This window comes from Mauremys reevesii, unplaced genomic scaffold (assembly GCF_016161935.1).
Source record: "Mauremys reevesii isolate NIE-2019 unplaced genomic scaffold, ASM1616193v1 Contig7, whole genome shotgun sequence".
Classification (NCBI taxonomy): domain Eukaryota; kingdom Metazoa; phylum Chordata; order Testudines; family Geoemydidae; genus Mauremys; species Mauremys reevesii.
In genome coordinates, this window is record NW_024100884.1 from 1309061 (window position 1) to 1335998 (window position 26938).

Consider the following 26938-nt stretch of genomic DNA (forward strand, 5'->3'; position numbering starts at 1 on the left):
GGCTGTGTCAGAAGCCTTGCTGAAGTCCAAATAAGTTAGGTCCACCACATTCCCCCATCCACCAAACCAGTTACTCTGTCAAAGAAGGAAATCAAGCTGGTTTGGCATGATTTGTTCTTAGTAAATCCATGCTGGCTCCCTGTGGTTATCCTTAGATGTGCGGGTCACCCCTTCATCCTCCAGGTATTCGCAAACTGAATGTTATACATTGCTCTATTACAGCGGTGGCCAAACTTACCGACCCGTCAAGCCCCATACAACAATCTTCACAAGTTCAAGAGCCGGGCGTGACTGCCGAGGCTCGGGGCTTCAGCTTTGCGGATCGGGGGGGGGGGGGTGTCTCAGGCCTCAGTGCCATGGGAGATGCCTGCCAGGGCTCGGGGCTGAAGCCCTGCTCCTGCTGAAGTCCCAAGCCCCAGCAGACGTGCCCTGTGGGACTGAAGCCCTGAGACCTCCCATCCCGCTAGGCAGAAGCCTGAAGTGACGCATATGGAGGGAGGCACACGGGGTCACATATCCCCCCTAAGATTTTTGCCAGGGTTTGCTGGCCCCGCTTGGTTACATGGTGCTGCAGGACCCCCTCCCTGCACAGCAGCTGCTGGAGCTGTGGGAGCTGCGGCTGTGGGGAGAGTCAGTGGCAAACAGCTGGGAGCTGCAGGCATCAGGGAGCTAAAGCACCAACCCCTCCCTGCAGCTCCCAGCTGTTTGCTGCTGCCTCTCCACTGGAGCAAACACCTGGGAGTTGCAGGGAGGGCCTGCTGAGGGAAAGGGGGTGTGTGCTTGGGGGGCATGATGCAAGCTGTTGGCGGGGGGCAAACCTTTAAATTGTCCCCCCCCCATCTGTTTTCAGCAGCCACCAGTCGTCTCTGGTAGGCGGAGAATGGGGTTGGGGGGCTCCGCGTGCCGCACCTGAGCTGTAAAAGAGCCACATGGGGCTCACTAGCCGCAGTTTGGCCACCCCTGGCCAATAGCTTCCCAGGGATCAAAGTCAAAGTGACTGGTCTATAGTTCCCAGGCTCCTCCTTCCCAAATCCCCAGCTTGGCCGGGGACCCCAGGCAAGTTACTGCCCCATCTGTAACAGGGGAACAATGGCACTCACCTCCGTCGGCTTTGAGGCTCTGGATGAGTAGCCCTAGAGAAGAACTAGGTATTATCCCCAGCCACTCCAGGAGAGCTGTACCACTGTACGCCAGCAGAGGGTCCAGCCCTGTGTTTCTTCTCCTGCAACTTCCTAATTCCCCACGTAGCCCATCTCCACCGCAGGCAGGGCCGCCTCTAGGGGGGTGCGGGGCCTGGGACATAGAAACTCTGCACTTATCAGCCGGGGGGTGCTTCCCCAGGCTCTGCCCAGGCCCCGCCCCCACTCCCCACCTTTCCTCAGGGCCCCACCCTGCCCTACTTCTTCCCACCCCCAACCAGGGCTGCCCAGAGGATTCAGGGGGGCTGGGGCCATGCAATTTTGGGGGCCCCTTCCAGACAAAAAAGTTGCAATACTATAGAATACTATATGCTCGTGGGGCCTGGGGCAAATTGCCCTGCCCCCCCAGGCAGTCCTGCCCCCAACCCTTCTCACCCTGCCTCTTCCCCACCCAGTTCTACCCCCTCCCCCAAGCATGCTGCACCCTCGCTCCTCTCCCCTCCCCACCAGCGCCAGATGTTGCAAAACAGGTGATTGGCGGCAGGCACTGAGAGGGAAGGAGAGACGCTGATCGGGGAGGAGCTGAGGGGAGGGGGAGATTGGTAGGGGGGCTCCTCTTTCCCCACCCCGCCCGCCACTCACCTCCCTGTTCACCTCCTCTCTCCTCTCGCCTCACTTCCCCGGTGGGTGCCCGCCTCCGCACGAAGTGCAGGGTCCCCCAAAGCACAGGGGCCTGGGGGAGTTGCCCCGATTGGCCGTACTCTAGGGACAGCTGTGCTCGCATGCTGGTGGCTGGAAGCTGAAGCTAGACAAATTCAGATGGGAAATAAGCCCCCATTTTAACAGGGCGGGTAAGTCACCATCGGAACAACTTATCGAGGGTGACGGGGAGTCTCCAGCACTGAAAATCTTTAAATGAAGATTGAATGTTTTTTCTAAAAGTGAGGCTCTGGTTCAAACGGGCTCCGTTCCAGGGAAGTCCTATGGCCTGTGTTACACAGGAGGTCAGTCCAGATGATCACAATGGTCCCTTCTGGCCTTGGAATCTAGGAATAATCACCCATTGAGCACGTGCTCCCTAATTCCCCAGCACTCAAGAGGAGGGCTCTGTAATTCCCCCCTGCCCCCAGGGCTCTGTAATTCCCCCCATCACCCTGTATGCAGGGCTCCATAATCCCACCCCTCCCAGGCACGCAGGGCTCCAGACAAGCTCCACCAGCTTCTCGATAAAGCACAAGGAAGTTTCAGGGAGGGAACTTTTTTATTCCCATGGGACAGGAAGTGACCCGGACATGGCACAGAACCAGGAAACTAAGCAAAGGTGTCTGAAGAGAAGGGAGGTCTCTGCTCCCCCAACCTCAGGGCGCAGAGCGTGCAGGTGCCATGGGGAACAGAGGAGTCATCCACTCCAGGGTGATGGAAGCACTGGTGGAAGTGGGGAAGGGGGTTCTTACACAGACCCCTTCTCCTCCAGGGGAGGATGGGTATGTCTTTCTCTCTCCAGCCTCCCCATCAGATTAGCAGAAGGTTCAGGGTCTCCAGACAGCTGGATCTGCAGCAGCAGCAGCAACGGCTCTATCTCACAAAGCCCAAGGGTCAGCTGCTGCCATGTCCTGGCCCAGAGAGGCTGGCGGGGGATCACTCCCGCTGGCTGGCCCTAGCTGCAGCACCAAGGGCCCCGTGCCCCCCGTGGTGCAGCCTGCGGTGGGTGATGACATTGGAGCTCTGGCTGAAGCGTTTCCCGCAGTCGGGGCAGACGTAAGGTTTCTCTCCGGTGTGGGTCCTGCGGTGCTTGGTGAGGGAGGAGTTGACGTTGAAGCCTTTCCCGCAGTCCAGACAGACGTAGGGCCGCTCCCCAGTGTGCACCCTCTGGTGGGTGGTGAGGTGGGCTCGCTGGCTGTACTGCCGCCCGCACTCCCCGCACCGGAAGGGCTTCTCCCCTGTGTGGATGCGCCGGTGCCGCACCAAGTTGGAGACCACGGCGAAGCTCTTCCCGCAGTCGCCGCAGATGAAGGGGGTCTCCCCGGTGTGGCTGCGCTGGTGGGTGAGGAGGTAGGAGCTGGTGGTGAAGCCCTTCCCGCAGTCGGAGCACTTGTAGCGCTTTTCGCGCCGGGAGGCGCTCTGGTGCCGGGCCAGGTGGGGCCGGTCACTGAAGCCCTTCCCGCAGTCGGCGCAGCTGTAGGGCCGCTCGCCGGTGTGGGTGCGCTGGTGGGCGATCAGCTTGGAGCTGATGGTGAAGCCTTTCCCGCAGTCGGGGCACTTGTAGGGCCGCTCGCCCGTGTGCAGCCGCTGGTGGGTCAGCAGGTTGGAGCTGCCGCTGAAGCATTTCCCGCAGTCGCTGCAGGCGTAGGGCCGCTCCCCGGTGTGGATGCGCCGGTGCTTGATGAGGTCTGAGCTGACGTTGAAGCACTTCCCGCACTCCAGGCAGACGTAGGGACGCTCACCGGTGTGCAGCCGCCGGTGGGTGACCAGGTGGGAGCGCTGGCTGCAGCGCCGCCCGCAGTCGGGGCACTTGTAGGGCTTCTCGCCCGTGTGGCTCCGCTGGTGACGCACCAGGTTGGAGACCACGTTGAAGCGCTTCCCGCAGTCCCCACAGGCGTAGGGTTTCTCTCCGGTGTGGATCCGCCGGTGGGTGACCAAGGCCGAGCTGTGCCCGAAGCCTTTCCCGCAGTCGGGGCATTTGTAGGGCTTCTCGCCAGCATGCCCGCGCTGGTGCCGCAGGAGGTTGGAGAAGGCACTGAAAGTTTTGCCGCAGTCAGCACACGGGTGGGGTCTCTTTCCCCCGTGGGTCCTCTGATGTGCCAGGAGGTTGGACCGCTGACGGAAGCTCTTCCCACAGTCTTTGCACGTGTTCAGTCTCTCCCTGGGGCGCGGCCCCTTGCGCAACAGGGAGTCTTTGCGGGTCCTAAATATTTCCCCAAGGCAAGTGGGATGATCTGGACAGGAGTCAATTCCCTGCACTGGGGAGAAAGGAAACATCAGAGAGGGGAACAGCAAAGGGGAGAAAATAAACCAAAATAACTACTGGGGAGACTGAAAAATCAGAAGTCACGCCCTTCCCCTGAGACGAGAGGAGCGATTCTACCTCTGCATCCCCCTGAACACTCATTGGGGAGGGAGGTTCTGCCAGGTGTCGGTCAAGACGGGTGGGAAGCCATGAGCAACATCTGCCACGAGGATATGACCCTGATGGGGACAATCCTGATAAGGGCGGGGGGATGAGGCAGAACTGGGGGTGCTCATGGAGCCTTTGTGGGAATCCCAGCTGTCTTCTTCACTCACCGATGGCATCTGTGTCAGTTTCATGGATTCCTCACCTGGGCAGTCTCCTCTCGGGTTCTCCCTTTCCCCAGAGCCTTGGAGATCCGGGACCCACGGCTCCTTCTCTTGTTGCCGCCAAGAGACAGCGTTGGGTCTGGGAATCGGAGATCCTGTTCACGAGACAGCAGAGAGGCAAAGACCCTGGTTGGTTAAACCGTCCTGGGAACTTACCGCAAGAATGTTCTTGGATTTGGCTGGAGGAGGAACATTCATGGACCACGTTCATGGACCCCTTGGGGAAATCTCCCTCTGCCCCTTTGAAAGCCCAGGAGGTGGAGACATGATTTAGGATTGTCCATTGTTCTCTCGTCCCATGGGAGGAAGCATGGACCTAGGCAGATCCCAGAGCTGTAGCTGCCCCGGCGCATCAGGGACTACACAGTTTCTAACAAATGATAGGAGAACACACCCTCCCTTACCCTGTGAGGTCCTGTTCGCATAGTTCTCCTGCATGGCATCCCTGTAGAGGGCCCTCTGACCGGGGTCAGTGAAATACAAAGCCACTTCCTTGAAGGTCACGGGTCCCTGAAACAACAGACATTTGCCACTCAGCACTTTCTACCTCAGCCACAATCCCACCAGCTCATCCACAGGGGACCCAGACTGGTGTGTCTGCTCCATTCCCCAATACCTGACAGTTCCCATAACCCCCCAGGTTAGATTTGCATCCAAACTGGTCCCTCATTCCAGGCTGCTCCACGCACACCTGCTCTGTCATCACACCTAGATTTGCCTCTTCCTTGCTGCTCCAGACATAAGAACGGCCATCCTGGGTCAGACCTATGGTCCATCTAGCCCAGTCTCCCGTCTTCCAACTGGTGCCAATGCTTCAGAGGGAATGAACAGAACAGGGCAGCTATCGAGTGAGCCATCCCCGGTCGTCCAGTCGCAGGTCCTGGCAATGGTTTTGCAATGTAAGGAAAGTCAGATCAGAGAGCTGCAGCTGTGGAAAATGCTTCTGATGCTCCAAGATCAAATCCAGGCTTGTCTTGACCTGCCGGCCCTTCCGACTCCATACACGCATGGCCCTCATCCCATCCGCATTACAGGGAACAGCAGCGCAGGGAGACTATGGGAATCAGGGGTGTGGCCTAGTGGTTAGAGCAGAACGGGGCAACACAGCTGCAAAGTTACATGACATCCCTTCAGTTTCCTCAGGTGGATAACAAAAGCAGCCTAGCTCCCGGGTAGGCAAAAGCCTGGGGTGGAAGGAGCGGCATTAACGTATTATTATTAGACAGCGAAGGCCAAATCAGAAAAGCCCACTCGCAACCACAAAAAGTCACCCAAAGATGCTGCTTCAAATGTGGCAGTTCTGTCCCCAGTTTGTCACAATTTGTCTTGTTCCACCCAAGAGCAGAGACTCCTGCTTCCCAGTAACAGGCATCATCAGACCCCCTTGTAAATAAAACTTCCCTGTCCCAACCCTACCCTATGTATTTCCTGCCCCTCTCTCTACAGGACAAACCCACAGCAGCTTCCTGAGAAATTCTCCTACCTGAGCCGGCTCCGCTCCAGCCATTTCCCTGCCCTGGCCCGCAGGAGAAGGGGATGATCCGGAGTGAACCCTGGATGCTGTTCTGCAGCCTGTCCGGGGGGAAAGGGGAGTGGGAAGGTTTCAGATGGGACTTGAGTGCATTTCATACCCTGATTCCCTCCCACCCAACTCCATCCCTGCAGAAAAACCTCCCAGATTCTGCTGCCCCTGCCAGTCTCTGCCCCCAACTCCCTCCTGTCCCCTCCCCACGGGCCGGGAGACTCGGTCCCTGGCCCGGGGCGTTCGCTCCCCGGAGCTGGCTCGGCTCCTGCAGGGGATCAGGGGGGCAGAGCCGGGGGGGGGGTCAGGGAGGGCAGCAGCTCTGGGACTCGCAGACCCCCGCCCCCCTGGGAGCAGAGCTGGGGCGAGGAGGGGCCGTTGGTGCAGAGTCACTTTCCTGCCCGGCCCCAGCCCTTCCCCCGGGTCTCTCCCCTCACCTGCAGGCTCCGGCTCAGGGGCTGGTGTCGGCAGAGCCCGGGGCTGCCCCAGGGGCTGGTTCCAGCCCCCGCAGAGAGTCCCCCCGGCTGGGCACCGAGGGGCGCTAGGGAAGGGCTCTCCCCGCACACACCCCGCTGGGGAGCAGCAGCGGCTCAGCCCAGGATCACAAGCAGCAAGTCCCATCCAGGAGCCGCACCGCCGCTCCTCCCTCGCTTCCCCCCAGCATCCACACGAGCCCCAACTGCTCTCAGCTGCTCCAGCCCCTTCCTGTTCCCCGCAATACCAAGCCGAGCTGCAACACTCACTGGATGGAGCCGCCCTGATCCGGGCTGGGGGGCGAACTAACAACGATGCGGAGTGAGGCCCACCCAGCTCAGCGAGCCTCCAGCCGGGGGGGGAGGCGGCTCTCTCAGTGACCCCCCAGCAGAGAGCGGAGAAAGCTCAGCCCGGTTCCTCCTCCTCGCTGCAGCCCCAGCTCCTGGGTCCTCTCGCCTACCTCGTGATGGGGGAAGGCGGGACCGAGAACTTCCCCTCTGCTGTATCACATGCCCAGGGACGGGCTGTTAAGGGTTAACGGGATTTTATGACCCCAGTGTTGTCACAGGAAAAATCACGAGCTAAACCACAGGAAAATCACAAGATGGGCTTAAAGGGGGTGAGGTTTTAAAAGGTCGAAGTTCCTTTTGGTTGCTTTCTACTTTTTGGAGCCTTTAAGGAGTTCTGTTTTCCAAGTTTATTTGGCATGGACGGTGGTGTTTTTGCTGTGGTTTAGGGGGCTTTTATGTTTGTTTGTTTTAAAAGAAACATGTGCCCTTTTCTAAGTGAAAGCAGAAATTTTCCCATGATCACAGGAGTCCAGGAGCTGGGACTTTAAGGAAAACCCCAAATATCACAGGACTGGTAATTAAAATCCAGACAGTTGGCATTTCTGTTATTTAATATATATTTATTTATGAGCTCTGTTGCAGAAGCATCCACACATTTCAACCAGGACTAGGGCTGTGTGTACACATACACTGTACTGTACTGTGTTGCACACACACACATACACTCCCTCTCTCTCTCTCTCTCTCTCTGTGTGTTTCCCTGGACTCTGAAGGGATAAAATCACCCTGAAGAAAGCAAAGGATTTTTAGTAGGATTATTTAACCACTTTCCTTTTAAAAACAAAACCAAAAAACCCTTTTTATTAAGGCAAAGTTACAATAAAAGGTTAACATATTACAATTACTTATCCCAACAGTATTAGAACCTGGCTAAACCAGAATCTTTCCTTTGTTTTTAACAACTGTTTTACAATGTTGCCAACTCTCACAATTGCATCATGAGACTTGTAATCTTTGGTGCATTTCTGAAAGCCCCAGCTCCTGGATTCATGTTATTCCACAAAAGTCTCAGCTTTCAGTTATAAAAATATAGGAACATAGGACTGGAGGGGCCCTTCTGGGCCAGTGACTAATCCAGTCCCCCTGCTCTCACAGGCAATCCCATCATATAATCCCATTCATTAATTTTCAAGCTACATTTTAGTACTAATTAGGTTGTTTGCCTCCACTACAACTATTGAGAGGCTGTTCCAGAACTTCACTTCTCTGATGGTTAGAAACCTTCCAATTTCCAACCTAGATTTATTCATGGCTGGTTAGTTTCTTGCCCTGTTGGTTTCAGAGGAAAGCTTGCAAATTTGACCTGATTGTATCATAAAAGTTGAAAATGTAGAAGGCAAATCTATCTATCTATCTATCTCATGATCTGCAAGGTAATCTCATGATCTTGGGAGGGACCTGACTCATGGTTTTTGAAGATTTGGGGTTTGTTGTGCTTTGTTCAAATCCAGTGAAAACTGAACATTTGGGAGAAAACATGTGTTTGTTAGTGGTCTGACACTCTGCTTCTTCAGCAAATATGTGAGCTCTCACAGTTCGCATGTCTCAGGCCTCCAACTTCCAGCAAAGCTCAGGTGCATCTGATTCAGACATCCTGCTATTGCTCAGTTCAGAAAAAGCAGGGGAGGTGGATTTTTAAAATTGAGGTTTCCTTTATACATCATTAAAAAAAGAAGCACAAATTCAATGTTAAAACGTCCCTCTGCAGGTGACTTTGAAGAATGAGGATCAGCATGTGAGCAGTGACTGAGAAACATGTGTGTGGGTAGAAAGGAGAATGAGACAGCAAAAAGCATCACCGCCCTCTGGTGTGAATCCCATCCCCCAGCCACCCAGTGTGGGTCCCTCATAGGCCCTTGGGATTAGCCCCCTGCCCCATCAGCACCCTGACATGACCCCCCCTCATGTCCCCCTGGTGTGATCGCCCATAGGACCTTGGCTCAGGCCCCTCACCCAAGGGGGCCTCTCTCCCTCTTTCTGACTAATCCCTCAGGCACCTGCTCCCAGCCTGGTATCTGTTGCCTCAGGGGAGTCCCCCCCACCCCCACCAAGCGAGCAGGCAGTGGACAAGTTTGGGTGGAGGTGACACAGTGCTGCCCCTCAGACCAGTTTGTTTGGGGCTCAGCACCCCGTCCAGAGGGGGATCACACTCCAGCTACATCCTGGGGGCCCAGCCCAGCACTCCAAGCAGTGCCAGTCTCCTGGCATCAGGAGAAGCTCAGCTGGGATCCACTTCCCATCCTGGGGAGCCCAACCCAGGGCTCAGCTCCATCCCTCAGCCCCGGGTACAGCCAGAGGGAAGCAAGAGAGTGATGTAAAAGCAGCAAAGAGTCCTGTGGCACCTTATAGACTAACAGACATTTTGGAGCATGAGCTTTCATGGGTGAATACCCACTTCGTCAGATGCATGTCACCCACGAAAGCTCATGCTCCAATATGTCTGTTAGTCTATAAGGTGCCACTGGACTCTTTGCTGCTTTTACAGATCCAGACTAACATGGCTACCCCTCTGACACAAGAGAGTGATGGAGTCACATGGGTTGGGAAATGTCTCCTCCCCTCCTTCAGGTTGGAGGGGGGAGAAAGTGACCCACCCCTGAAGCAAAGGAAACTGGTGGGGCTGAAATGAGGCTCTGGTGTCCCCCCATTGAATTCAATGGAGTAGGGTGTAAAGGGGCCATCTTTTCCCCAAGACCCCACCTCCCACTCATTCCTCTCTGTCCCCTCTCCCTCGTCGCTCACCCTTGCGGGGTCGGGGGAGGCCAAAAGTTGGGAGGGTGGGCGGGGGAGGCCATAAGAACATAAGAACGGCCATACTGGGTCAGACCAATGGTCCATCTCACCCAGTATCCTGTCTGCCTACAGTGGCCAATGCCAGGTGCCGCAGAGGGAATGAACAGAACAGGTAATCACCAAGTGAGCCATCCCCTGTCGCCCATTCCCAGCTTCTGGCAAACAGAGGCTAGGGACACTGTCCCTGCCCATCCTGGCTAATAAGCATTAATAGACCTGTCCTCCATAAACTTATCTAGTTCTTTTTTGAACCCTGTTATAGTCTTGGCCTTCACAACATCCTCTGGCAAGGAGCTGCACAGGTTGACTGTGTGTTGTGTGAAGACTGTGTGTTTTTTATTTGTTTTAAACCTGCTGCATTTGCTGACCCCTAGTTCTTGTGTTATGTTATGAGGAGTAAATACAACTTCCTTATTTACTTTCTTCACACCAGTCATGATTTTATAGACCTCTATCATATCCCTCCTTAGTCGACTCTTTTCCAACCTGAAAAGTCCCAGTCTTAGTCCTCTCTCCTCATATGGAAGCGATTCCATACTGCTAATCATTTTTGTCACCCTTTTCTGAACTTTTTACAATTCCAGTATATCTTTTTTGAGATAGGGCAACGGTATTCAAGATGTGGGTGAACCATGAATTTATAGAGAGGCAATATGATATTTTCTGTCTTATTATCTATCCCTTTCTTAATGATTCCCAACATCAGGCTGTGTTAAGGAAGGGAATGCAAACATCCTACTTCTGTGATATAGGATAGGCGAACTTCTCCTACAGTACGGTGTGTGTTCTGAGTGTGATTGATAGTGCAAAAACAGAGTGCAGCTAGAGCCAGGAGATGGGTGGGGATCTGAGGAGAGAGTTCTATATGGGGAGATGCTAAAAAGACCAGGGAAGTTTATCACAGAGAGGAAACAAGTGAGGGGCCAGGGAGGGATGAGCAGAGTTGGGGGGCTGGGGCTCTGCTGGTCAGAATCAGCCTGGCTTAGCATTCAAGGAGAAAAGGAGCAGGGCTGGGTGCTCACTTGAAGTGGTTTCCATGATATCCAGGGTTTACAGTTTGGTTCAGTGGCTTGCAGCACCTCCACTGTACAAATTGTTCCAGCGTCCCTCTGGTCCCTGCTCTACCCCAGCCAGGCAGAGGTTTTGCCAAGAGGGCTCTAGTGCTGCTGAGGGAGGGGAGGCTGATCTCTGTTAACTGTCTGGCTTGAGCTTCCTGGGTCAGAGGCTGTGGTGGCTGCATCTGAGCCCGGGCTGAGGCGCTGCTGCTCCCCAGCGGGGTGTGTGCGGGGAGAGCCCTTCCCTAGCGCCCCTCTGTGCCCAGCCGGGGGGGACACTCTGCGGGGGCAGCCCCGGGCTCTGCCGCCACCAGCCCCTGAGCCGGAGCCTGCAGGTGAGGGGAGAGACCCGGGGGAAGGGCTGGTGCCGGGCAGGAAAGTGACTCTGCACCAACGGCACCTCCTCGCCCCAGGTCTGCTCCCGGGGGGCGGGGGTCTGTGAGTCCCAGAGCTGCTGCCTTCCCTGACCCTCTCAGGCTCTGCCCCCTGAGCGCCTGCAGGAGCCGAGGCAGCTCTGGGAAAACGAATGCCCACAGCCAGCACTTCTTGGAGCATAGCTAAGGTCCTGCAATCAGCACAGCCAGGATTGGCAGGGTGGCTCTGCTTCAGACACTGCACTGGGACACCTGGGTTCTGGCTCTGCCACTGACTCCCAGTGTGACCTTGGAAAAGTTGCTTAGTCTTGCTCCATGCCTCAGTTTCCCCCTGTATAAAATGGGGATGTTAGTACTTCAGCTCATGCAGTGGAAAATACAGAAGGAATATATATATATATACACACACAGGGAACATGAAACAATACCACATAATGTATATGGTAACACCCATTGTTTCATGTTCCCTGTGTGTATATATATATATCTTCCTTCTGTATTTTCCTCTACATGCATCCGATGAAGTGGGCTGTAACCCATGAAAGTTTATGCTACAATAAATGTGTTAGTCTCTAAGGTGCCACAAGTCCTCCTGTTCTTACTGCTGTGTCGGTAGTTCTTTCATCAGTGGGTGATTTCTGTGTCCACTGCACACACAGGGCAGATTCTGCTACACGGATTCATATTGAATAGTAGCTGGGAAATATAAGAATTGCCAGACTGGGTCTGTGCCAAGGTCCATCTAGCCCAGTATCCTGTCTCTGACAACATTCCAGAAGATATCAGAGCTTTGCTGTAGCAGATGTGGGATAATCTGCCCACAGACAGATCTCATCCTGGCATCTAATATGAGACTCCTTCTGCCCCACAACAGAAGATGTTTACAAGCAGGAATCAGGCTCACAGATTTTTAATTTTAAAATAAGCAGGACTGACACATCGCCAGACTATGAAATTAAAGGAGCGCCGAGCAATCTAATAATGGCTTAAAAACATCCAACTTGCATATTTTCGCAGTGGCTTTGAAATTGTTGTGGAATTAATCTGCCTGGGAAAATGCACTATCCACAGCCAACTTATCATTCTTAGGGATAGGCCAAACTCTGGTACCCTTGCTATGAATAGTATTTCACTCCCTGATTAATCAATGCCATTGATTTTGGGGAAAAAATTGAGATTGTTTACTCTGGAAAGTAGATGACTATAATGGGATATAATTGTCCTAACACCTGGGTGCCATATTCGTAGACCAGTATCCCCTTGTACTAGTTGCTGTACAAGCACACTGTTAAATGCTGATCTTGAATCCAGGCCCACAGGGTTTTTGGGAAGCAGCCCTGGGATGCTTCACCAGTAGAACTCAGACCTCAGTGGTTATATATATATATATATATATATATATATATATAATCTCAAAGCAAATGAATTAATAACTTGCTGCAAGTTGCTAACTTAATTGGCTAATAACATAGTAAAAGCATCCAGACTGGTTAATAACTTAGATTGGTTAATAATTAAATCACACAGTGTTTTAATATTGTGTGCTCGCTGCAAAGAGCTGGAGGAGACATATTACAGTTTCCCATTGGAGTGCCTGGGACTGGGAACTCACTGACTTGGTTGGGCCAGCTGCCAGGGTTCTACGACCCACTTCCTGATTGGCCACATAGTCTTGGCCCTGATTGCCTGATGACTCTATATAATTTCCTGTTTTGCTACTAGCCTTGTCTGTACAACAGGCCATTGCCTTGCTAGTGCTGGCCTCACCTGCCCCTGCCTTACTGCATCGCTCTTGCTGGGCCTTCCCCTTGGCTTGGATCTCACCATGATCAGACTTCTTGCATGAACTCTGATCAGGACTCCCTTTTGCCCTGCCTTACCCCTGGACTTTACCTACAGAACCAGGGCTGGCTCCAGGCACCAGCGAAGGAAGCAGGTGCTTGGGGCGGCCAATGGAAAGGGGCGGCATGTCCGGGTCTTCGGCAGCAATTCGGCAGCAGGTTCCTCCCTCTCTCTCAGAGGGAAGGAGCCACTGCCGAATTGCTGCTGAAGAATGAAGCGGTGCGGTAGAGCTGCCACTGAAGTGTCACCAATCGCAGCTTCATCTTTTATCTTTTTTTTTCCACTTTGCCGCTTGGGGTGGCAAAAAGGCTGGAGTCGGCCCTGTACAGAATAAAAGGACAGTCTCTGCCCTAAAGGTCTTAGAAATTTAGTATGAAACGAGAGACAACAGAGGGGTATGAACACAGGTAATGGCTTCCAATTGTCCTAGGGGGTGCTCAGCCCCAAGCTCTGCCCCCACTCCATTCCTTCCCCCAATGTCCCATGCCCAGCCCTTCTCTTCCTGCCCCAGCTCTGCCCCCAGTCTGCCCCCACTCCATGTCTTTCTGCTCCCGCCCCACCTCTTCCTGCACACTTCCCTAAGTGCACTCCCTCCCTGCTCCTCCCCCTCCCTCCCAGCACCTCCTGCACACCTAGGAACAGCTGATCCATGGTGGGCAGGAGGCACTGAGAGGGACGGGGGGGGGGGAGCTTGGCTGCCGGTGGGTGCTAAGCACCCATTAATTTTTTTCTGTGGGTGCTCCAGCCCTGGAGCACTCACAGAGTCAGCACCTATGGGTATGGACAAGCATGGGAATACAAGGAAACAACAAGACAATATTGATCAGTGTGATAGACAACAGTCTCTGCACATCAGCAAAGACTGCAACATTGTTGAGGTTTGTTTGTTTTTGACATCCCAGCAAAGCAGAGTTTTGACAAGTTTTGAGAAGTAGATAATGGGGTAGTGCTGCAGGAATTTCTGTTCTTCCTGTCTGTAGCAAAAGAAGAAGGTGGGATCACTTGGGGATTACGTGTTCTGTTCATTTCCTCTGAAGCACCTGCCACTGGCCAGTTTCAGAGGACAGGATACTGGGCTAGATAGATCATTGGTCTGACCCACTAGAGCCATTCTAATGAACAAGGGGACATGCAATGAAATAAAAAGGTGGGAAATTTCAAAACCAGTAAAAGGAAATACTTTTTTGTGCCACCTGGAATTAGCCTGCGGAACTCATTGCTGCAGGAAGTCATTGAGGACAAGAACACAGCAGGATTTATATGGCGAACAAGAATATCCAGAACTGTTACAACGAACAACACCACATTCTGTCAGGAATAGTAAACCTCATGCTTCATGGCTTAAGCCAGTCTTTAACATGCTACCCCTGGTGTAAGTGACAACACAAGGGACAAAGCCTCTGGTGTGGGTGAGGGAGTGAAGAATTCTGATTTGGGTTCCAAGTGTAAAAGAGGACAACAAGGTCAAGACAGAGGAGAATTAGCCCCACAAGAGGCTGGCGCTGTTTATCCTGAACAAGCCTGCATCTTTACATTTGTTTCAGTGGGACAGCAGTGGGAGTAAACAAGAGTATAATCCAGCCGTGGCTTTTCAGATATTTTGTCTCACAAAAGGGTTGGGAAGGAGTTTCTAAACATATTAAACAAAGTGTTAAAAGCCTAATTTAGTTAGGAAGGGAAGAATGGCTCTGTGGCTTGGGTTGCCAGCCTTACATTTAGGTCACATGGGTTCAATTCCCTCTTTGTCTACTGACTGAGGCTATGTCTACACTATAGACTTTACAGTGGCACTGTGCTGCTATAAGGTCTCCCTTGTTGAGTTCTCCTGTTGGCATAATTAAACCACCCTTAATGAGCAGTGATAGCTCTGTCAGTGGGAGCGCAGCTCCTGCCAACGAAGCACTGTCCACACCAATGCTTTCTGTTGCTAAAAATTTTGTCATTCCGGGTTTTGGTTTTTTCCACACCCTGGAGCGACAAAAGTTTTAGCTACAAAAATGCCAATGTAAACATAGCCTAAGCTCCAAAGCTTGTCTCTGACCAACAGAAGTTGGCCCAATAACAGATATTACCTCACCCACCTTGTCTCGCTCATCACTGGAATTGGGAAAGGTTCAGAAAAGGGCAACAAATATTATTAGGGGTATGGAACAGCTTCCATGTGAAGAGAGATTAATAAAACTGGGACTTTTCAGCGTGGGAAAAAAGGCAACTAAGGGAGGATATGATAGAGGTCTATAAAATCATGACTGGTGTGGAGAAAGTGAATAAGGAAGTGGTATTTACTCCTCATAACACAAGAACTAGGGGTCACCAAATGAAATTACTAGGCAGCAGGTTTAAAACAAACAAAAGGAAATATTTCTTCAAACAACACACAGTCAACCTGTGGAACTCTTTGCGGGAGGATGTTGTGAAGGCCAAGACTATAACAGGGTTTAAAAAAAACTAGATAAGTTCTTGGAGGATAGGTCCATCAATGACTATTAGCCAGGATGATCAAGTGTCCCTAGCCTCTGTTTGCCTGAAGCTGGGAATGGGCAACAGGGGATGGATCACCTGATGGTTGCCTGTGCTGTTCATTCCCTCTGGGGCACCTGGCATTGGCCACTGTCAGAAGACAGGATACTGGGCCATTGGTCTGACCCAGTCTGGACATTCTTATGTTTTTTATCATAGGTCACTTAGACTCTTTGTGCCTCAGTTTCCCATGGGGCTACTCTGCGTCCCAGCAGTGCTGGGAGGAGGATGAAAGCTTGTGTGACACTGGGATACATGGTGCTGTGGGCTGCAGCTGGAGACACCTCTTGAATGGGCGTTAGGTTCTGCCAGGGACCGGAGGGGCTGGGGAAAGTCGAGTCTGGCCCGGCTGCCTCTAGAGGGCTCTGGCTCTGGCTCTGGCTGCGGAGGGGCGGCTGCGCTCTGTTTCCTCCGGCCCGGATACCGGGGTTTGGTTTCCGGAGCGAGACGGGGTGACTGGTAGTGGCGGCGGGCGCGAGCTCCATTGTGACCCGAGATCGCGGGCTGAGCCGCTGTTGCGGTAGGTCGGAAACCTGCATTAACGCCGCTCTGTGCCCAGCCGGGGGGACTTTCTGCGGTGGCTGGAACCAGCCCCTGGGGCAGCCCCGGGCTCTGCCGCCACCAGCCCCTGAGCCGGAGCCTGCAGGTGAGGGGCGAGACCCGGGGGAAGGGCTGGGGCCGGGCAGGAAAGTGACTCTGCACCACCGGCCCCTCCTCGCCCCAGCTCCGCTCCCGGGGGGGCGGGGGTCTGCGAGTCCCAGAGCTGCGGCCCTCCCTGCCCCCCCCCCCCCCGGCACTGCCCCCCCCCCCCCGGCTCTGCCCCCCTGAGCGCCTGCAGGAGCCGAGCCAGCTCCGGGGAGCGACCGCCCCGGGCCGGGCCAGGGACCGAGTCTCCCAGCCCGAGGGGAGGGGACGGGGCAGGAGGGAGACTGGGGCAGAGCCTGGCAGGGGCAACAGGAGCGATCAGTGGGGAGGGAGGTTATTATGGGCTGCCAAAGGGGCCCAGTTTTGTGCCCACTCTCTGGGGTGTCTTGCCAGTGACGCATGGTTAGAGGATTCCCCCTCTGTGGGGTTCCCCTAGGCCTTGAAACAGGGCGTGCTGGGGGATCCCCACATCTCCCCAAACAAAGGGGTGGGGAGAACCCAGAGGACCTCTGGGGACCAGGGTATTGCAGGAGTCCGGGAGGAGAAGGGAGGAGAGGGGGATTCTGGAGGCCCATGTCTGGGAGGAGAGTTGGTGGGGACAGCCCATAGCACTGCAGGGAACATGGGGTGAGCCCAGGGTAACGGGCTGCAGGGAACATGGGGTGAGCCCAGGGTAACGGGCTGCAGGGAACATGGGGTGAGCCCAGGGTAACGGGCAGCAGGTTGTTGTGGGTGGAGGGGGATCCTGAGGCAGGCTGGGGTGGGCCTTGTAGGAATCTGGGGAGGGTTGTAGGGAAGCTGGGGAAGCCCCTCTCAGTTTACCCCTCTCCCCACTAGCTTCCCCAATTCTGTCCTGTCCCCTTTCAATCCCTACCCCTCCTTCTGTCCCCATGGGCAGGCGATAGGCCCTTCTATTCAGCCCCCTGCTTTTTATCACCCTCCCGCAGGCTGCTGCTGGGATTCAGAGGGAGCAGAGAGCCTTCCCGGCTGCCTAACCCAGCACCATACACTCCCTTTCCCTCCCCCCTCCCCCACCACGGAGCGGGGATCCCTGCTGGGAGCAGGACAGGACCGAACTGCCAGTCCCTGGAAAGTCCCGGGAGCCAAACCTGCCCAGACCCATTTCACTTTCCCATGAACAAGGTGAGGAGCAGAGAGAGAGGAAAAGTCAGTTCTGCCTGTGCCCAAGGGGAATCCCACAAAATAGGCAGCTTCTTGGGTTCCGCTCTTTTCTAGCACATGGGTCTGAGACTCTGTTCCTGGCAGGGTTTAAAAATGTTTGGGTGGCTTTAGGCCTGGTGAGAGGGGCCGGGGTCTGCTAAAGTGACACTAGGAGCGCTGCAGCGGCGCAGCTGCACAGGGCGTCTGGTGAAGATGCTCTAAGCTGATGGGAGTGAGCTGTCCTGTCAGCATAATGAAACCATCTCCACAAGAGGCGGTAGCTATGTCGGCGGGAGAAGCTGTGCCACCCACATAGCACTGTCCACACCAGCACTTAGGTTGGTGTAATTTACATCATTCAAGGGGCATGGCTTATTCCCCCCCCCCCCCACCCAGCGACATAATTACACCGACATAACCTGCTGTGTAGACAAGCCCTCAGCGTTTTCCCAGCAAGGCAGAGCCCATAGGTGCTGGAACAGTTTTTATAGTGGTGGTGTTGAAAGCCATTGAACAAAACTGTAAACCCTGTAAATGATGGAAATGACTTCAAACCAAGCACCCATGGCAGAGCCTAGTGTCTGTCTGCAAGGAAAAAGTCTAGGATGTGAAGTGGACTAAAGCCCCTTCTAGAACCTCCCCAGTCGCCCTTCTCAGCCTGACCGGCTGCAGCATAACAGGCCCTTTTCTCTCCAGATCGTCCCAACCGCCTGGGGCATAGAGCAAGTTCTGTTCGGCTCCGTGAGGGTATTTTTAGTGAGCTGCTGGAGGAGGAACAGGACTGTCAATGCACCAGGGGAAGGACGGGAGGAAAGGGCATGACCAGTCTGCTGCGACTTGTGCGACTCCGGGTCTGAGTTTTGGGAACAGGCCTGTTGGGGAGGGTGTAGACATTCACCTGTCAATGGAACAAACCCTGGAATACCTGGAACTCAGCCCTTTTCTCTGTTTGGCAGGGAGCTCTCAGGGTCCGTCCACACTTAAACACTACAGTGACTCTGCTGCAGCTCCACTGCTGTGGGGCTTCCGTGTAGACGCTCACTACAAAGATGGGAGGGGTTCACTGTAGCTAATCCACGTCCATCGACCGAGCGCTGTCTAGGTTAGGTTAGCTTGGCTTCACTGCATCTCTCAAGGGTGTGGATTTTTCACACCCCTGACCAACATAGTTAGACCAATGTAAGTTTTCAGTGTAGAAGAGTCCTGAGGGTCCCAAACACGGGACTGATCAGCAGCTACAGAGCTGGGGCGGCCAAAGAGAGGAAAGTGCAGGGTGAGGCGGCGTGTTGTTGGCTGATTTGTGTGGGAGGTGGGTCTGCAACAAGCAGGGACAAGGAGCCACCGTCTAGGCCCGAGCAAAAGGACTGGCTCTGTCGGTGCAAAGGCAGTGGCAGACTCATCCCTGGTGTACCTGCATGAAGCCAGGCCTGTTCTCTGAGGAGCATTGTTATGGTGTTACCGTCTCCAAACGCCCCCTCATGGCACAGCCCTGCAGGCACCCCACCTTCTGGTTCCCCTTCTCAGGCTCCACTGCACGTTCTGTGTCCAATGTTACCCCTACCCTTTATTATCCCACACAGTACAAAATAGCCCCAAACACAGTCCGTTCCCCCTGCTCCCCGGTACACACAGCTCCTTCAACACAGTTGAACGACACACCTCATACCCTGCTCAGGCATCTCTCACCTGCCCCTCCTGCCTCTTCTCAGCTGTCTCTCGCCTGCCCCTTTCCTGAGTCTTTCTCCCCACTCCTAGAAAGAGCCAGCAAACCTTTCTAATTCCCTGCAGCTTCCCCCCTGCACCTCAGCAGGGATCTTCCCTGGGAGCTGACCTCCTGCTCCCAGGTCTCCATGGTGGGACACACCTGTGCTGATAGGGTGACCAGATAGCAAGAATGAAAAATTGGGACCCATTTTTTCGGGGAGTGGGGCGTATATAAGACAAAGCCCCAGTTATCAGGAGGTCTGGCCACCTGAGGTATAGGGGTGCTGGACCCACTTCTTTTCCAAGGAGCCAGCCACTCGGTGACAGGTGCAACGTATGGGAGATGGGCAGCAGGTACTGAGCTGGGGCAATTGTCATTACAGCTGCTGGTGACGTTGGAGGAGGCGACTGTTTCACCATGGAGCCCTGGGTGATGCTGGATCCGCGGCAGAGAGCCCTGTACCGGGATGTCATGCAGGAAAGCTATGAGACCCTGATGTCCCTGGGTGAGGAACTCTTTTCATCTCTCCCTTCTCTTCTCTCCAACTTAAATCCACTCCTTCCTGCCCACCCCCAGCCCCTTCCCCACCTCCATGAAGACGGGACAGGGAGGAGAAGAAAGGCAGGGAGCTGCAGCCTAGGAAGCCAGATGTGAAGAAGCAGGTATCATGCCAGTGTGGCTAGAAAGCCCCACAAGAATCCTTGACACTGACTGAGTATTAAACGTTTCATGAATCCTAAGCAAGTCGCCACAGAGCACTGTGCTTTGCTGATAGTGAAGGGCAGACTGAAGAGCTCTCGTAGGATTAAGGAGCAGCAGGAAGTAGCCAGGGGCTGGATGAGTGGAAAGGACGCAGGGCTCAAGGTGGGCCACAGTTCTCAAACCAGAAGTTTTTTCTTGGGAAGAGTCAGCTTCCCCTCCCCCAAAGAATTGTCAAAGGTTTTGGCGCAAAAAAAAAAAGCCACTTTTTTTGGATACTTGTTTTCCCGAAATTTGTTTCAAAGCCATTATCAACAGTGTTTTTTTGTTTCCCAAGAAGTGGAATTTTGGGGGGAAATGAAAAACTTCCATACACGTTTTTGGGGAAAATTGAATTAAAAAAAATGCGGGATACTGAGATTAAAACAACTTTGCAATTTTTTGCCTGAATATTGATTTATTTGTTCATTTTTCAACCGTGGGAGCTGGAGACTGAGGTAGGAAGGGTCTGACGCCAGGGCAAGGGGATACCGGGGAGAGGCAGAGGGGACCAGACGACAACCGAAACCGTGGAGCGAGGAGGGGGCTGAGGACAGAGGCCACAAGTCCAAAGGCGGAGCTGGCAGAGCTGCGAGTGCGGTGGGAGGACGTGGAGGGAAGGCCTGGGGGAATTGGGGTCAGGGCTGTAGCAGTGGAGAGTGCAATGAGGATGTGTTTGGGGGGATAGGTCAGGCCAGGAGCTGGTTGCTGGCTCGGCTAATGGAGAGGGGGAAGTTGGGCTGGATGGAAGCAGAGCACAAAAGCCCAGAACTTCAAAGATGTTTAGGAGCTGGGCCGGAGAGGGATGGAGGGAGAGGAGAGATGGAGAAATCATCTAGAATGGAGGAGAACAGAGGCCTGCCTGAAAGGGGAGACCCCAGAGGACAGAGATTGTGGCGGGGGATAAGAAGGGCTGGCAGGCAGGAGGCGATGGGGACTGAAAGGAGAAGCTGATGAAACTGACGTGGCGAACTGAAGATGTGAGGCAAAGCAGGGAAACTGTCAGTTTCCCAGTTCAGTAACCAGGAGGAACTGGCTGGATGGCGTCTGTCAGGGCCCCAAACCGCCCAGGCTAATGCATGAGAATTGGTTGTAGGTGCTTGGACCCCCCGTCCCACCACAAACAGCTCTGGGTTGGCTCTCCCAGCGTTTGCAGGAGAGCATCATTAGCTCTTTTTGTTTGTTTTTTAACAGAGGAGGCCTGGGGTAAAATGAGTGGAAGAACCAGGAATTAAACCTCGGTCTCCTTCCTGACCACATTGCCGCTCCTCGGCTGCTCTGAACGGTCCGTAATACAGCCCTGCGAACAACAGCACACTGAAATCTGTGTCATTTATAGATTTAGTGCAAAATCTGCTTGTTTTATTGATAGTCTACACGCTCTAGGCCGGGGGAAGGAAGGTGTCCGCAGAGTCAGAGGACAAAAGGGGAGGATGGCTCGGACTAGCACAGAGCGGGATGACAGTCAAGGCCTTTGGTCTACACCAGAGAATGAAGCCATTCGAGCTAAACAGCTGTAATCCCAAGGGGCTCAGTGCTGGCCCGGCTTACTGAACCACTCCACTGCAGGTTTGTCCTGCATTCACCTCTCAAACGGCAGAGCCCTCTGGGTAGCCTCTCCGACAGCTGGAGAATCCACTGACGCTGCTATGAGTTTTATTACGGCAGCTGTGAGTGACTCCAACTGAGACTGGGATTCTGTTGTACTTCACCCCACTCTCAAACCTAGCCGGTGCGGATGCCTGCTCTGAAGAGCTTGTACTTCAAACAGATAAAGGGTGGGAGGGAAAACAGAGGCAGTGACTCGCCCGAGGTCACCCAGGAATAGAATCTGGGCATCCCAACTGCCAGCCCAGCAGAGTGTCCACAGGACCGGCTGTGGTTCAGCCGCAGGACTAGTCTGGCAGGCCTGGCTAGCTTACCTTCACCGCGGTACTAACCCCGCGGTACTAACCCCGTGGCGGGGCGTGGATCAGCGTTCATGTCGCCCTCCCCATCAGTACCCAGCCCAGGGAAGCTAATGATCCAGCCAACAGGCCCAATTCGGTGATGAACCCTGGTCACATGCCCCCTGAGGCATGTCGTGCTAAGAAGACTAATGCAGGTCAGACTTCAGCCCTGGAAAGTCCTTACTCCCATAGCCCAGGTCATAACTGTGCGCAGCACGTTTGCAAGCGGACCCAGGGCATGCTACAAGCGTGCAGGCAGGTTGAAACAGCTCTTAGCACGGTTAATTTCTCTGGTGCAGTCAAGGCCGCAGAGTGGACAGAACAGCAACATCTATGGTCGTCTTCTAGGGCTGAGCAGGCTATAAAGACCAGAGGATGGGCCATAAGACAGGAGGTTTGGAGGAGATGGACACAGAGGAACGACAGTGAGTAAGTGTAAAAGAAGGCGGCACAGACTTGAAGTCTGTGAGCTTGGAGTCAGTAGAGTTAAGGGGAGTTGTGAGCGGCAGGGGCAGGAGGATGAACTGGGGGACAGGGAAATGAGATGAGGCCTGGATCGGAAAGAGAGAGGAGAACACATCACAGAGACCAGGCCAGGAGAGAGGGATTCAGCTGTTGAACAGCTGAGCCAGCAAAGAGCTGGAGAAGAAAAGACACCCCCAGGACAAGGGGGCAGCCAGAGAGACAGAATCAGAGAGCAAGGAGCTGGAGTAGAGACACCTAATGAACCGTGATATCACCTGTTTTTCCCCTACGAGCACTATTTCCGATTTCTAAACCCGACCTGATCTCCTGGATGGAACGAGGGGAGGAGCCATCCGCCCGGGATTTCCAGGGACGGGAGAGCCCCCGAGGAGCCCCCGCAGGTGAGCAACCGGGTGAATCAGACTCCCGTGAGCTCCCGTCTTCTGCCTCCTCCCACCCGGGTCAGGTTTGTAGCCAGCAGCAGGCGTTGTGGCTATAGCTGGTTGGAATTTGCTCATTAAAACTTTTTCTTTTTTTTAAGAGGGAGGACCAAAAAAAGGAGCATTTTCACCAAAACAAACATTTTTGCAGGAAATCTTCATTTTGGTCAGAATTTCCACTTTTTCAACCCAAAACTAGAAAATCAAAATAATCTGCTTTTCTTAAAAAAAATAAATAAAATAAAGGTTTGCAATAAAATTATTGGTTGGTTGGTTGATTTATGAAAACTGAACATTTTTAGAGACAGCTCAAAGTTTTAAACTGCAGATGGTTTTTCAAAAACTGAAAATTGAGAGAAAGGGATTTCAAACTAGATGTCCCGGTGGGTCCCCTTGTAGCCTTAAATTCTGGGACTTTTCTGACTTCAGGTTCTTACAGTGACATTTTTGGTGTACGAAATTAAACAAAATTAAAATTAAAAACCATCTAAAAAAATTCCCACGAATCATAATCGTTGCTTTTCAACTAACTCCAGCTGTGTATTTGTGGCAGACGTCAGTCATGGTTCCCCATCCGTCCTGGCTTGTACCTGGCAGTAGCTCCCTTCCCCGGAGTCTTCAGATGGGATGTGAAGACAGAATAAACCCCTTCCTCTCTCTTCTGTGGGGAAATCTGCGTTCCTTTCCCCCCCACACACCCCTGTGCAGGGAGTGACTCATGCCTGGACTCTCTCTCCCTTTATCCCAGCAGCTGATGGTTTGGTGAGCGACAACGAGGAGGAGGATGCTGAGGAGGAGGAGGAGGAGGAAGGCTCAGAGGAACTGGAACCACACACGTCTCAGAACCCTGAGTGGGAAAAGAGCCCTGCTGACTCCGATGAACAAAAGAAAGCCCAGCCAGGGAAGAAGCATGACAAAGCCACGCAGCGCGGTCCAGGCCTGAGGAAGCCGAAGGGCACGGTGGCCCAGACTCGCTGTGGTGACTGCAGGAAGAGTTTCGAGTGTGGGGCGGCTGGGGGCCGGCAGCGGAAGGGCAAGCCGACCGAGGAGCGCGCCAAACCCTTCCGCTGCCAGGACTGCGGCAAGAGCTTCATCTGGGCCTCGCACCTGGAGCGGCACCGGCGCATCCACACTGGCGAGCGCCCCTTCCGCTGCCCCGAGTGCGGGGAAAGCTACAGCCAGAGCTCCCACCTGCTGCAGCACCGCCGCACCCACACCAGCGAACGGCCCAACAAGTGCGGCGACTGCGGAAGCGCCGCCCGGCCTGACGAGCTGGCCGCCCACCAGCAGGGCCACGCGGCGGACAAACCCCACAAGTGCAGCCACTGCGGCAAGGGCTTCATCTGGGCCTCCCACCTGGAGCGGCACCAGCGCATCCACACCGGGGAAAAGCCGTTCAAGTGCCCCGAGTGCGGGGAATCCTTCAGCCAGAGCTCCCATCTGTCAAAGCACCGGCGCAGCCACACGGGGGAGCGCCCCTACCGCTGCCCGCACTGCGGGAAAAGTTTCTGTCAGAGCTCGGACCTAGCCCGCCACAAGCGGACCCACCTGGGCAAGAAACCCCTGCGCTGCGGCGACTGCGGGAAGTGCTTCCGAGCCGGGCCGGCCCTGGCCCGGCACCAGCGCTCCCACCGGCGGGAGAGGGCCCACCGCTGCAGTGACTGCGGCAAAGGCTTCGTCTGGGCCTCTCACCTGGAGCGGCACCGGCGGGTCCACACGGGCGAGCGCCCTTTCCCCTGCACCAGCTGCGGGGAGCGCTTCGCCCAGAAGGCCCACCTGCTCCAGCACCGCAAGACCCACTCCCCCGACCGGCCTTACAAGTGCGGGGACTGCGGCAAGCGCTTCGGGGACAACGCCGCCTTCCTGGCCCACCAGCAGGGCCACGCGGCGGAGAAGAGCTACAAGTGCAGCGACTGCGGGAAAGGCTTCGCCTGGGTCTCCCACCTGGAGCGGCACCGGCGCATCCACACCGGAGAAAAGCCTTTCAAGTGCCCCGAGTGCGGGGAATCCTTCAGCCAGAGCTCGCATCTCACCAAGCACCAGCGCAGCCACCTGGGCAAGCGGCCCTACAAGTGTAGCGAGTGCGGGAAGGCCTTCGGCCTCACTCTCGACCTCATCATCCACCAGCGGACCCACATGGGCGGCAAACCCTATAAGTGCTCCCGGTGCAGGAAAGGATTCACCCGCCGGGCCAACCTCATCAAACACCAGAGGAGCCATGGGGAGGAGGAGCCCTGAGGGGATGCACGGACTGGGCTGCAGGGTGGAGGGAGCCAAAGGGGGATAGGATAAACATGACAGTGGGAGGCTAACAAGAGCTTGTGTGGTGGGGAATGGTATAAATGTGAGGCTCAGAGACTAACAGGATAGAGGGAGGGTATAGATGTGATACTTGGCTGCTAATGAGGTGGAGGAGCAGTATAAATGTGACACAGGGAGGCTAATGGGGGAACAGTAGAAAAGTGACATGGAGGCTAATGTGGGGGAACAATATAAATGTGTCACGGATGCTAATAGTGTGGGGGAACGGTATAAAAGTGATACATGAAGGCTAATGCTTGGGGAACAATATAAATGTGACACACAGATGCAGTATAAATGACCCTTGGCGCAGCCGCCCTGGGATTCCCTGTGTCTCACAGTAGGGTTGCCAGTTTTGGTGGGATGTATTCCTGGAGGTTTCATCGCATGACGTAATCTTTAATTAAAGATTAATCTTTCATTCCTGGAGACTCCAGGACAATCCTGGAGGGGTGGCAAACCTAGTCCCTCGAAAGGCATTTCCAGATGTCTCAGAGCGTGTCAACTGGCCTGGACCGCCCCCAGTCACCGAGGGAGACAAAAAACCTGGCAGGCCAGCTAGTCATCGCCCCCCGCTCCCCATTTGCTATGGGGTCCTGTGTAGGGATAATGGAGATTTAAACAGAGACTCTGCTGCACTCACCTCTCCCCCCTGCAACATGCCCAGGATGGCCCAGACCCTCAAAGGTATTTATTCCTTTGATATCAGTGGATTTTAGGAGCCTAAATGTCATTGAGATTCTGGGCCAACATCCGCAGGGTGAGAAAAGCCTCCACCAGGATCAGAGCTGCAGATGCTGCTATGACTTGCCCTTGCCTGGGAGAGCAGTTGCCAGCAGATAAGGGGTTCGTGCCGGGCAGGCAGCGGCCGCAGCAAGGCCATTGCTTTGCTCCAGCAGATCTGAGCTCCCCGAGGACAGAATCGGTTCCTTTTGTCACCAGATCCCAGAGTGGCTCCCCAGAGGCCTGTCGTCTCCCAACCCCTGTAGGAATGTCCGTCTGACACTTCCGGGAGCTGGGATCTGTTTGTGGCCGCATTCTTGGATATTTTTTTTTTTTTTGGAGTGCATCGTGTCGAGTTTAGTTCCCCACCACTGAGTCATAGACGATGGTTTATTTGTGACTTTTCTTGCTTTCTGTTGGAGGCAAATAAAATAGAATGTAGTTTTACCAGCCTTACAGACTCCAGGATACTTGGCATGATTAGAAATATCATTGGAATAGAGTCTATTTAATTTGAACAGGAGTGTTGTAGATCTATAGGTGCCATTAACTCAGGGCTGGTTCAGACAAACCCAGGACTTCTGTGGAATATTTATTGGGATCCCTGCGAGGGAGAGAGACTGCCCTCTCTCTTCAGTTAGTTATCAACCAGGAGCCCAGTAACAGGCCGAGCCTTTCATAAGTGACGAGCTATTTGAACTCCTCCAAGAACTAAACCTCACACCTTCTACTCCAGGTGCAGGACGTGTTTCTTTGACCTCCTATCTGGAACATAAAGATACACTGACATGCATATTGGTTTTAGAAACCCTTACCAGAACAAGACACTACTGTACACGCTTCTCCTCTAGGGGGTGTAGGAGAGACCAAAGTCGCTTAGTGCCCAGCTGGAAGGCACTCAGATACACAGGAGATGAGCGCAATAGAAGAACCTATATAGAAAAGAACAACTTTTGGGTGTCCAACTTGAGACTCTGTAAAGGTGTTTAATTTTCCGAAGGGCAGGAGCTTGGCCCTTTCAGGTGACTCATGCTGGACACCCAAACTCCCTAAGCATTTCTGGAAAACTGTGGCCCAATATTCAGTCCCCTGCCCTCCCCTCCCCTCCCCTCCCCTTGCCTGCAAGCTCCCAAAATTAAAATACCTGCAGTCTCAATTTTACAGCAAACGGGGGCGGGGGGGAGGAATTACAGAAAATTTCAGAGACCTGGCAAAGTTTCACTGGTTTAACAAAGGTCTTGTCTACACACGGTTTTTATAGCAGTTTAATTATTATGGTTGGGGTGTGATTTTTCTAATTAACTAATTGCACTGGTTTATTGATATAAAAGTGCCTTATTCTGGTGTAATTTAGGTAACAAGGCAGCTTACTTCAACCTAACTGTGAAAGCATCTACACTTAAATT

General features: G+C 53.9%; 2 protein-coding genes across 6 annotated transcripts; one reads left to right on the forward strand and one right to left on the reverse strand.

The window, feature by feature from the left end:
• Nucleotides 1-2447: 2447 nt before the first annotated feature.
• LOC120394609 (zinc finger protein 883-like) lies at nt 2448-6997 on the reverse strand. The gene is made up of 5 exons (XM_039518845.1): nt 6932-6997; nt 5959-6047; nt 4880-4985; nt 4457-4570; nt 2448-4099 (listed from the first exon to the last, which is right to left on the reverse strand). Exons 2-5 carry the CDS (start codon nt 5980-5982, stop codon nt 2778-2780), a joined length of 1566 nt encoding a protein of 521 aa, XP_039374779.1. The 5' UTR covers nt 5983-6047; nt 6932-6997; the 3' UTR covers nt 2448-2777.
• An 8788-nt stretch (nt 6998-15785) lies between these two features.
• LOC120394607 (zinc finger protein CKR1-like) lies at nt 15786-25233 on the forward strand. Of its 5 annotated transcripts, none has more exons than XM_039518840.1 (4): nt 15786-15925; nt 19299-19421; nt 22362-22469; nt 23257-25233. In XM_039518840.1, the coding sequence occupies exons 2-4, from the start codon at nt 19334-19336 to the stop codon at nt 24744-24746; spliced, it is 1686 nt and encodes a 561-aa protein (XP_039374774.1). In that variant the 5' UTR covers nt 15786-15925; nt 19299-19333; the 3' UTR covers nt 24747-25233. The 5 variants fall into 5 exon arrangements, with proteins under 5 accessions (XP_039374774.1, XP_039374776.1, XP_039374777.1 ...); XM_039518842.1 differs by having other exon boundaries at nt 23260-25233; XM_039518841.1 differs by having other exon boundaries at nt 15794-16051.
• The last annotated feature ends 1705 nt before the right edge of the window (nt 25234-26938 follow it).

Excerpts from the sequence above, each read along its gene's own strand:
- LOC120394607 (XM_039518840.1), top strand. The coding sequence starts at position 19,334 with ATGGAGCCCTGGGTGATGCTGGATCCGCGGCAGAGAGCCCTGTACCGG. Across the intron at positions 19,422-22,361 it reads TGAGACCCTGATGTCCCTGG|CACTATTTCCGATTTCTAAA; the intron begins GTGAGGAACTCT and ends TTCCCCTACGAG. Across the intron at positions 22,470-23,256 it reads CCCCCGAGGAGCCCCCGCAG|CAGCTGATGGTTTGGTGAGC; the intron begins GTGAGCAACCGG and ends CCTTTATCCCAG.
- LOC120394609 (XM_039518845.1), bottom strand. The coding sequence starts at position 5,982 with ATGGCTGGAGCGGAGCCGGCTCAG. Across the intron at positions 4,986-5,958 it reads CTGGAGCGGAGCCGGCTCAG|GGACCCGTGACCTTCAAGGA; the intron begins GTAGGAGAATTT and ends CTGTTGTTTCAG. Across the intron at positions 4,100-4,456 it reads CCCGAGAGGAGACTGCCCAG|TGCAGGGAATTGACTCCTGT; the intron begins GTGAGGAATCCA and ends CTTTCTCCCCAG.